We start from the raw sequence: 11,752 nt of genomic DNA on the forward strand, positions 1-11,752 counted from the left end.
ACGGCCATGCCGCAATCCCTTCTCCTTCATTTTCCTCTCAGGATCTTGAGCATGCATGCACACACGCCCAGCGTGAGTTTAAGCCACCGGGTCCGGGACTTGAACTGCAGTCGACTATGTGGGAGTTCAGCGATATAGCCATTACACCAACTGCTGGTCCCATGGAAATGTTCCTTTCTTAACATTCCCTTTCATTATTTAACTTATTATTATTTGCTTATTAATAACTTAAAAGTACTCGTGAATGGCAGGGATCTCTTTTTCCTTAATTACCAGAGGGTGTGTACGCTCACCAAAGAGAGAGCTTTCCCCAGAGGGATGTAGTCACATCACAATACTTTTTCTACAGTCCCACAGTCCTCCTTCTCATAAAGACTTCAGACATACATGTACATGCGCTCGACATGTTTATCAAGCTGTCGGGGTCAGTATTCAAACCACCATCAGCCACTTGGGATCTAGCTCCATTAACCACCATGCTATGGGGCTGGCCTGGGATGTTTTTTCCCCCTTGGAGAGATTTCTGCTATAGGGTGTGTGCACTCACTGGAGAGACAGAGAGAGAAAGTGAGAAATCACCCCACAGGGAAGATATGCCACAATCCCTTCTCCTCCATTCTTCTCTTGGGATTTTGGGCATGCACACACATACACACACACACTCACTCCCAGCCTGAGTTTCAAGCCGACGGGTCCAGGACTTGAACTACAGTCACCTGTGTAGTAGTCTAGTTCCTTAACCACTATGCCACCTGCTGGCCTCAGGATTTATTTTTTTGAGGGACATAATACTAAATACCTTTCAAATTCTAACTAATTCCCAATGTATAAAAGCCTATGAATCAAAGTTCATAAAGAGATCAATGAATGGTTAAATTATGTTCAAAACACCACAGGAGTATGTAAATATAATTTCATAAGGTTTATGATTAAAAATAATACTTTTTGAGGTGTTGACACAAAGGAATAAATAAGAAAAAACTAACTTACGTAAACATCTCAATCCCTCCCCCAAAAAACTTCTGGGTAAGTGAAATATTACATTATCCGAGTCACTGAGCTGTGCCTGAATGCCACCAGGAGCGTGTGAGAGCATACGGTATACTCTTCTCCCACTCACTCCAGGATGCATCCTGGTGAAATGGCAGCGATCAGGAAGAAATGGACTCTTTATACAATAAGTATTTACAGAGCAAGGATCTTATTCATCTCCACTTCCTGCCCAAAACAAAACAGGAAAAAGCACTAAAAAGCATTCTAGACTGTCTCTTTTCTCAAAGGAAAACCTCCTGATAAAGGAGGAAAAATATTTTAGGAAACACAGGCCCATCCCGTGAAAATGGATGCCAGCTTAACATTTTATTCAATGTGTGTTACATTTCTTGAACTGCGTCTCTTGACTAGAACTGCTCACAGGAACTTTAGAAGGACACACTGTCAGTATTCCCAGGAGACTGAAGGGGTCCTCCCCCCTCCATGAATAGGAGCAATGTTCACACATACACCTACTGGCAAATCAGTCACTAGCTACCTACTGTACGAGGGGTCTTTTAATATTACGATTACTTTTGAAATTGGTAAACGCAATTTTAAAAAAAAAAAAAGAGAGCGAGAGAAAAAAACCCAAACCTTTAACATTGCTCAATTAAATAATTCAGATTCTTCAAATCAGAAAGAGTCCCATTTATAAACATACCATGCCTACAATCTTCATCAGCTTGCCCATAGTTTTTCTGCAAAATAAAAGACACAAAATAAAATTAAGTAGTTCGAGGGCTGCTTTTGACAGTAGTATTACAAAGAGAAGCTCAGTTTATTTTAAAGGTTAACCATTAATGTTGTAAATTTTAGTCACAGAGCAAAATTATTCTCCTACTTCTCACCATCTCTAATCTCAACTCACCCAGGCCTCCTCCTCATCCTCCTTCCCAGCCAATGGCTTTACTGAGAAAACTGAAGCCATGAGAAGAGATTTTCCAGATGGTCACCTCTACATCAACCTGCTTGTAGCACAGGCTCCTTGCCTTCCTTCCACCTGCTACGGATGAACTTCCCGCGCCTTCCCTGCACGCCCTGAGGCCTACCACTGGTGCACATGGCTCTAGGCCGACTCAAGAACGTCACTCCAGAAAGCCTCCTCTATTTCTGACATCACTGGTTGGATGCTCACCGCTGATTCATTCCTATTAAAAACATGCTGTTATTTCCCCACCTAAAACAATACCCTCAGCTTCACTTCTCCCACTAGCTGCTGTCCCCTCTCACCAGCAAAAGCTGCTCTTACAGGACACCAGTGACCTTCCCTGTGTCTAGTTAGATGAATAGTCCATATTCATCCGTCCCAATGGTCCCCATCTAGATACATTGTCATGTCTCTATTCACAGCTGTGGTCACTGTATAGCATGCCCTTGCTTTGATACATTTTCTGCAGTAGAGGAAAACACTCTAACTCTCCCTTTACCTAGAAGGTTGTTCCTCAGGTGGCTTTGCTGGTTCCTCCTCTTATCTCTGATCCCTCAACAATGTATCACCCATTTAGTCCTTGGTTCTCTCCTCTTCCCCATGAACATTCCTTCCATTGGTGAGTGTTCAGGTGCACGCCTTTCTCAGCATCTATAACCCACACTTAAATTATCTCTCCGAAACTCTGTACTGCTTACTCAGCACCTCCCTAATACTAAATGACATCTCAAAGTCCACATGTCCAAATGAACTCCCATCTTTCCCCACAAAATCTGCTCCCCATCTCCAGCCTTCTCACCTAGATTGACTGAAACTCTATTCTTTTAATTCTCAGACCCAAAACAAAACAAAAAGTCAAGGAAAGTAACAGTGACTCAGTTCTTATTACTTGCATTCAATGCATTAGAAAAATTTTTTGTTGGGACCAGCATATGGCATAATGGTTACATAGACGACCATGGTTCAAGTCCCAGACTCAGCAGCTTAAAACTCACGCCAGGTGTATGTGCATGCATGCCCAAAATCCCAAGAAGAAAAAGGATTACTGTGTGGCCATCTTCCATGGGGGGTGATTTCTCTCTGTCTATCTTATTACAAACATATGCACTCTGTAGTAAAATACTTTCTCTCAAAAAAAAAAAAAGAAAAGAAAATTTTATTGTGCCAGTAGGTGGCTTGGTGGTTAAGACACTGAACTCCTAGGACCAGCAAATGGCGTAATGGTTACATCACTGAACTCCCAGGTAGTCGACCACAGTTTTAGTCTAGGACCCAGGAACTTTAAAACACACTGGGAAAAAAAAAAAAAAAAAAAAAGAACACACTGGGCGTATGTCCATGCGTGTCCAAAATCCCAAAGGGAGAATGGAAGAAAAAGGATTGCGGCATGACCATCCCTCCAGGGGGTGATTTCTCATTTTCTGTCTCTCTCTGTCTCTCTGGCAAGTGTGCACACCCTGTATCAAAAATCTCTTTTAAAAAAAATAAAAAGCTGGACTCCCGCCTGACTGACCACGGTTCAAGTCTCAGACCTACTGGCTTGCTTTCTCACATTCTCTCTTTTTCTCTCTCTCTCTGTCTCTCTCTGGTGAGTACATATGCCCCACAACAAATTTTACAATAATAGTAATAGGGGCCAGCAGATAGCATAGCAGTAATGTCACTGGACTCATACATGCCCTACTGCAGTTCAAGTCCCAGACCTGGTGGCTTGAAAATCACACTGGGTATGTGTACACATGCGCCCAGGATCCCAGGAGAAGAATGAAAGAGAAGGCACTGTGGCATGGCCACCCACCCCAAGAGGATTTTACACTTTCCCTCTCGATGTCTCTGTCTCTCTCTCCAGTGCACATGCGCCCTAAGGCAAAAATCTCTAAAAAAAAAAATTACAATAATAAATAAGATCAAATGAATAATTTTTTAAAAAAAAGAAAATTTTATTATTTCTACCTTGGACTTAAACATCAGAACCTTGCTACTTTTCCCTGTCACTACTACCATTTTGATCTAACCCAGTCGTGTCTGGCCTAGATTGTTTGAAAAGTTTCCCAACTAGTCTCCTTGCATTTACTCATAGCCCTCTACAGTCTATCCTCAACACGAAAGTCAAAGGCTTTGTTACAACGCATCATGCCAGTCCTTGCTCAAAGCCCGGCAACAGCTCCTCACCTCACCCAGAACAAAAACCAGAGTCTTCACATGACCTGCTGGGCTCCTCAGGCTTTAAACCTTTTCACTTCTCCCCTCCTGCAGTTTACTCCAGCTGCACTGGCCTCCTAGCGGTGCCTCAAACACAGCAGGCATGCTTCTGCCTCAGGGTCTTTGCACTGAACAGCTCCTGCCAGTCATGCTCTCCCTTCCCTACGGCCCTCCCTCTCCCTCCTGACCATATCTTCAAGGTGGCTCATCTTGACGACTAATTGCAAACCCATCTTTAACCCGAGTACTCCCAATCATTCTTGTCCTATTCCTTTTTCCATGCAGTTACTATCTTATAACAGGTACTTCACACATAGAAAGCACTCAGTAAACATTTATTGAATGAATGATCCAAAATGCTACACAACAATTCCATTTTGGGGGACCAGCAGTTGGCATAATGGTTATGTCGCTGGACTCCCATGTAGTCGACCATGGTTCGAGTCCCGGACCCAGTGGCTTAAACTCATGCCGGGCGCATGTGCGTGCATGCCCAAGATCCCGAGAGGAGAATGGAGAAGAAAGGATTGCGGCAGGGCCATCCCCCCGGGGGGGGGGGGGGATTTTTCGCTTTCTGGCGAGCATACGCGCCCTATAGCAAAAACCTCTTCAAAAAAAAAAAATCCATTTTTCAAGTTCAAAAAACACAGGCATCAAAGATACATGGCAATCACCAGCCACTCCCTCACATGGCTTCAGCCCAGAATTAGCTGACTGGTACAGAGTATCCAGCAATCGCCCCCACTCAGTGAAAATGCCCACTTCACACAGCTCAACACCGGCTGATGGACAGTGTGTACTCACCAGCTGCAAGAAGGAGGCAATTCTGTAAAGAAGACTCTCGATCTTGATGCGCTCTCTCTCCAGCGGACACGGCCCCGTGCAGTCTGCCATGGAGTACTGGCCAAGGGAAAGGAGGGCCTCTGTGCAGTGCTTGAGGGCCATCTCATAGTCCTGCCTCTGAAGTGACTCACATGCTTGTTCACATGACTTCTCAGCTCTTCTGTCTTCCATGACTCAGGGACAAAAATCCTACAGGGAGAAAAAAAGAACAAGTAAGAGGAGGTTTGAAAAATGTACTGATTTTAAATCCTAGCCCCACTCCTGTCTCGGCTGGCTTAATTATCTGAATAGTTACTCACAACTAGCCTTTTGACCAAGGTCATAGATAAGCAGCAGTTATTGATGCTGTAACATTCATACTTCTCTTTTACATTTTGTGAAGTCTTTACTGAGATCTGAGCGAAATGTCAACCATAAGCCAGGAACATATCAACAATATATCAAATTTATAAATGAAACAAGACTGAATATTACAAACTAAACAAACCATAAAGAATTCCCCTTTGGGGACCAGCAGGTAGTGCGGTGTTAAAGGCGCTGGACTCCCACATGGCCAACCATGGTTTGAGACTCCGACCTAGTTAGTGGTCAGCCTGTGGTCAGCCATGTGGGAGTCCAGCACCCGTAACCACCACGCCACCTGCTGGCTGCAGAATTCCTAATTTTTTAAACAAAGGTGCAGAAGTGTTTCAAAGCCTAGCCTTCAGATTTGGGTCTCCCAGCCTCACAATTCTGTGACTGTGATTGCAGAAAATCAGAATCTACACCATAGAGGATTTATTCCTACCAATTTAAAAAACTGGATAAAAAGAAAGGATGAACTGTCCATTAATCCATCGGCAAACATGTCCTGCGGGCTAGGCCATGTGCTGGTAACAATGAATGCGAAGATGGAGCATGTCCTCACTGCTTTCAAGAAATTGATTCTAGCAAAGAAGGCAGAGCACAAGTGAACAATTACAAGAAAGACTTATGCCACCCGCCTGAAGGCATGAGCTGGCCTCGAAAGGTGAACAGGAGTTCACCACACAGAGGGTAGGAAGAGCAAATGCATGCTCTTTGTAGAGAAAAATCCAAGTGAAATCACCAACGGGAGAAAATACACATCTTTTTGTTTTTAAAAATAATTAGTTTTATTTATCTTTATTATTATTTTTAAATTTGCTACAGGGCACACATGCTCACCAGAAAGAGGCAGAGAGAGAGAGAGAGAGGAAAAGTAAGAAAGCAAGCCACCAGGTCCAGGACTTGAACCACCGTCAGCCATGTAGGAGTCGAGCACCTTAACCACCACATCACCTACTGGTCTCCAAAAATACAGGTCTTAAACTGGAAGTGCATGAGAGGGTAAGAAAAGCTATGAAAGACCTAAAATGCCACAGGAAGTGATGCTTTATTCCATAGATAATGGAGTTCAATGGAACCTTTCAAATATAAGTCCTATAAGAACTGGTTAGAAGGGGAAGTAGGCTTCCCACTTGGGGAAGAAATAGCAGACATTTCCATTCATGAAAACCCACCAAAATGGTCAAAGGCAAGAGTAAGAATTCCAGCACAGCTTCTAGTACTCACACAGCAGGGAGCAGAAACCTGTAAAGACAAGACCTAAAATCCTCTGACCAGACACTTACAATACTACCTGAGGGCCATTCTTGCTGACCCTTGTCCCTATCACAGTCAATACTGGAGACTGCTTTTCCTGCCTGCTTCCCCTTACTTTCCTGCTCTTCCCCACCTTCCAACTACAGCTGGCCTCAAGGTACTTATTGGTCCCTTCCGCCTCTCCCAGCTTACATAAACAAGGAGTCTTCAAACAGTTACTGAAGGGACCAGCAGAGGGTGTGATGGTTACATTACTGGACTCCCACACAGTCGACTGCAGTTTGAGTCCTGGACCCAGCAACTTGAAACTCATGCTGGGCACGTGTGTGTGCATGCGCCCAAGATCTTGAGAGAAGAATGGAGAAGAAGAAATTGTGGTGTGGCATCAAAATAATCTTTTTTTAATAATTATTTAATTAATTCCATTTATTATTATTTTTTAATTTGATCAGAGAGAGACAGAGATAGGTACAAAGAAAGGGAAAGTGAGAAAGCAAGCAGCCAGGTCTGGGACTCAGCCATGTGGAGTCCAGTACCTTAATGACCACACCACTGGCAGTCCCTAAACTAGTTGTTTTGTTTAGTTTTGTTTTTTCCTATAAGGTATCTGTGCTCTTGGGGAAGGGGTGTGAGATCACCCGTAGGGGGTTTGGCTACACCACAGTCCCTTTTCCTCCATTTTCATCTTGGGATTTTAGGCACACATACTATGCGAGCTTTTCAAGCCACCAGGTCTTGGACTTGAATCACACATCTAGTTCTCTTAACCTTAACCTTATGCCACTGGTTGGTCCTAAACTTGTACTTTAATTCCATTTTTTCCATGCGCTTTCTAAAGTCTCTTTCTATGCTCTTTTCCAGCTTTCCTAGCTTTGATAACAACCTGGTTCTGCCCTCCCCTAACTATCCTGAAGCCATCTGATGCCTACAAACTTCAGTGAAATATAAAGGAAGCTGTTGGGGCCAGCAGGTGGCATTGTGGTTAAGGCATTGGATTCCCACATAGCCGACTATGGTTCAAGTCCTGGACCGGGAGGCTTGCTTTCTTTTTTGTCCTTGCTCTCTCTCTCTCTCTCTCATCAAATTAAAAAATAGCTACTGAGAAAAAAATTAAATTAAATAATTACTTTTTAAACATGTGTGTGTATGTATATGTATACATGTATAAAGAAGGCTGTTGACTGTCAGCCAAAAGATAGCAGCAGTTGAGTGAGGCAAGATCTCAGAAGTCCTAAGAGGTCTAGACTCCCCCCACTTTTGAGATGTGTGGTATAGCAAAAATTAAATAGAAATCTAAGGAATGGGATGAGAAAGAGTTCAAAAAAGACTTTGACAGTATTTGCTAGCATTTGTTAGATATGGATGGTATATACATGGGGTACAATATATTCTCTATTTTTCTTAGTTTGCAATTTTTAATTAAAAAAAAAAACACACACAAAGTATGATTTAAGAATCTGTGGGGCCATACAGTGGACACTGGTAAAATGCAGCACTTTCTGAGGCTGACCTACATGGAAGGTGCCAAGTCTGTATCTCCCGAAGTACACCAGACACTAGCGTGCCCATGATCTGAGGCTGGGTGAAGCGGGGGGAGGGTGGGGGAGCGGATCATAGCATCAAACGTTGTTAGGGGTTCTGTTTTCCTACTTTCCTCTGTTTCACACATGGAAGAGGTAAATAAGTAAAACTTTTTAAATTTTCTGTAGTATGGCCCAATCACCAAGGTACAACAGTACTACAGGCAACGTAGACTATCGGGGTTTAGTTCCCAGGTCAGTCTCTACATAGTGGAGGCATACGCGTATGTATGCCCATGGTCCTGGCTGGATGAAAGGTTGGGAATGTGGGAGTCACAGTGTCACAATGGGAGACCCTTCTGAGGGTACTTCTCAATCATTCACACTCTCTCTCTGTGGTGAGCACAATGCATCCTCTGGCAATTAAATAAAAGAAAAACTAAGTATTATTTCTGAATCACTACAGTGACTATGTGTACTAGACATAAGAATGCTATTACAAGATAATCCCTAGGCCAAAGTCGACACTGGACATTCTGGACTGGATAATTCTCCGTTGTGCAAAGCTATGTTGTATTCTGTAGGATATTCCACAGCTTCCCTGACATCTATCTACCCACCAGATGCCGATAACACATCCTCTAATTTATGACAATCAAAAACTGTCTCCAGACATTAGCAAATGTGTCCAGGGTCAGGGAGGAGCCCAAAAGCAGGCCTTAGTTGAAAACTAGATATAGACAAGCATACAGTGTTTGTTTGCCAGGTAACAGCAACAGCAGATGCACACCATAGGCCCTACAATTAGCAAATCTTTCCTACAAAATTCCCAACCCACATCTAGACAAAAACTACAAAAAGAGGTTCTAGGTAAAATCAAATTAATAACGTACAAGCCAAAGTCCTTCCTTGAAAGATAATTCTGCACCGTGACCCAGGGCATGAGCTAGGAGCCAGAGGACCTGCGTTCTAAACCCACCAGCAGCATGGCCTGAGGCAAGCGAATTAAGGTCAAGTATCTCATTTGCTCACCTCTAAATCTATAAGAAGAGAACACCTACCTCCTAGGGTTATTGTACAGATCAAGTAAAATAAATGTGTAAAGCAATTAAAAGAAGACTGGTATACAATAAATGCTCAGTAAGAGTCAACTACTCGGGGCCAGCAGACTGTGTAGTGATTATGTTGCTGGACTTCCACATGGCCAAACACGGCTCAAGTCTCGGACCCAGTGGCTTCAAAGTCACACCAGCCACATGTGCATGCATCCCCAAAATCCTGGGAGCAGAATGGAGGAGAAGGGATTGCAGGGTAGCCATCTCCCCTAGGGAGTGATTTCCCATTTTCTTTTTTTTCTTTTGGAGAGGTTTTTGCTATAGGGCACGTGCGCTCGCCAGAGAGACAGAGAGACAGACAGAAAGTGAGAGAGAAATCACCCCCCAGGGGGGATGGCCATACCGCAATCCCTTCTCCTCCATTCCCCTCTCGGGATCCTGGGCACGCAAGCACACGGGCCCAGCGTGAGTTTTAAGCCACCGGGTACAGGACGCGAACCGCAGTGGACTACATGGGAGTCCAGCGACATAGCCATTACACTAACTGCTGGTCCCCCGTGATTTCCCATTTTCCCTCTGACTATCTCTGTCTCTCTCTGTCTCTCCATCTTCAGTGAAAGCACGTGCTTCTCATGTGGCCAACCATGGTTTGAGTCCCATACCTGGAGGCTCGCTTTCTCGCTTTCCCTTTCTCGCTGTCTCTCTCGAGTCAAATTAAACAAATAAATAAATCTTTAAAAAATAAAAAGTCAGCTCCTCTTAGTTCCCAAACAGTCCAAATTTTTTTAAATAATTATTTTATCTAACTTTATTTATTTTAATTTGACCAGAGAGGGACAGAGAGAGAGAGAGGGAAAGTGAGAAAGCAAGCTGTCAGGTTTGGGACTCAAACCGTGGACAGCCATGTGGGAGTCCAGCACACTTAACCACCACACTACCTGCTGGCCCCAAATTTTTAATTTATATAAGGTAGTAATTACTTTACTGATCTCAACCTACAATACAATATTTACAGGAAATTAAACACTATTACAGGGGCTGGCAGATGGCATGGTGGTTAAGGTGCTAGACTCCCACACGGCCAACCACGGTTTGAGCTCAGGACCTAACTGCTTGTTTTCTCACTTTCCCTCTCTCTCTGGTCAAATTTTTAAAATAATAATAAATAAAACTAAATAATTGTTGTTGTTTTTTTTAAAAAAAAACATTGCACATACTTATTCTACCCACTTGACAGAAAAATTATCTTCACCTATTTTCTCCATCTTTTTTTTGGAGAGGTTTTTGCTATAAGGTACATACACTCACTAGAAAGACAGACAGATAGATAGAAAGGGAGAAATCACCCCCCAGGGGGGATGGCCACGCCGCAATCCCTTTTCCTCCATTCTCCTCTCGGGATCTTGGGCACATACGCACACGCACCTGGTGTGAGCTTAAGCCACCAGGTCCAGGACTCAAACCTCGATCGACTACATGGAGTCCAGCAACATAGCCATTACACTAACTGCTGGTCCCAAGAAAAAGAATTAAAAAAAAAAAAAAAAAAATTCCAGTCAAAGTGAGTCTATTTGTCAGGCTGTGTGAATATGGACTAGAAATAACACACAGAGATCCAGAACTACTTCTATGTAAGTCCAGCTCCCAGAACCACATCACTGTGAAGCAAAAACCCTTGAGTGTCCACAATTACATGCCTAACTCTGTATATAGCATATGATCCTATGGTCTGAACATAACTGTGGCATCCACAGGAAGACAAAGACCAAAGTGGGTCTGTAAGAGTCTCTTTCAAGAGAAGGGAGAGGCTCAGAGACTAGAAATCACAGGAGCTGAGTCACATTAAGCATACCACTGTAGGAAGATGTACCACATTTGTGTCACAGAGGTCCACACTATCTGCCTGATTCTTCTTGTTAAAAACCGTTCAAACTGGAACCAGCAGGTGGTGTGGTGGTTAAGATGGTGGACTCCCATGTGGCTGGCCACGGTTCAAGTCCTGGACCTGATGGCTTGCTTTCTCACTTTCCCTCTCTCTCTGTCTTTCTTTCTCTGGTCAAACTAAAAAATAATAGTGATAATAAAAAATTAATTAATTAATTATTAAAAATAAAAATAAAAAAGAAGGTTCAAACTTTCACCAGAAGAATATAAAGGGTTTTAATCTCTTGCCAACTCCTACCCCTGTGGAGACCACTTACTTGGATAATGTGACTTTGTTGTCAAAAAAGCCGGAATCAGACACCAATACCAAAACAAATCTACAAATTGCCCTGACCTGTTGTTGACGTATTAAGAGAGACTAACACCATGTCATAGACATTATTTTGCCACTTAGTACCCATTCCTTTCCCCAGTAATAAAAATCTACACTTGCCCTTTGAGAATTCACTTTCCAACTCTTAATCCAGGTGATTCCCAAGGAGCTAACTCTACCAGGGCTCAAGGAGTGTCATGTGACTGGAATTGGCCAATCTGAGCCTTACAACCCACAGTACAGAGATTGGCTCAAAGTAGGACATGTGACCCCATAAAAGCCAATGAGATATCAATGACACTTTTGCTTA

The 11,752-nt window shown here is 43.2% G+C and overlaps 1 protein-coding gene across 5 annotated transcripts in view; it reads right to left on the reverse strand.

Annotated features, from left to right (window-relative positions):
• HELZ (helicase with zinc finger) overlaps window positions 1-11,752 on the reverse strand; it is a 206,108-nt gene that overhangs the window by 172,565 nt on the left and 21,791 nt on the right. For all 5 annotated transcript variants that reach the window (XM_006146767.3, XM_027771163.1, XM_027771161.1 and 2 more), the window contains 2 exons: window positions 4,970-5,197; window positions 1,697-1,733 (listed from right to left, as the gene is read on the reverse strand). In XM_006146767.3, the coding sequence (XP_006146829.1) occupies window positions 1,697-1,733; window positions 4,970-5,179 (247 nt within the window). In that variant the 5' untranslated portion in view covers window positions 5,180-5,197. The remainder of the gene's footprint in view (window positions 1-1,696; window positions 1,734-4,969; window positions 5,198-11,752) is intronic.

The sequence above is a fragment of the Tupaia chinensis genome, unplaced genomic scaffold (genome assembly GCF_000334495.1).
Source record: "Tupaia chinensis unplaced genomic scaffold, TupChi_1.0 Scaffold000187_1, whole genome shotgun sequence".
Classification (NCBI taxonomy): Eukaryota; Metazoa; Chordata; class Mammalia; order Scandentia; family Tupaiidae; genus Tupaia; species Tupaia belangeri.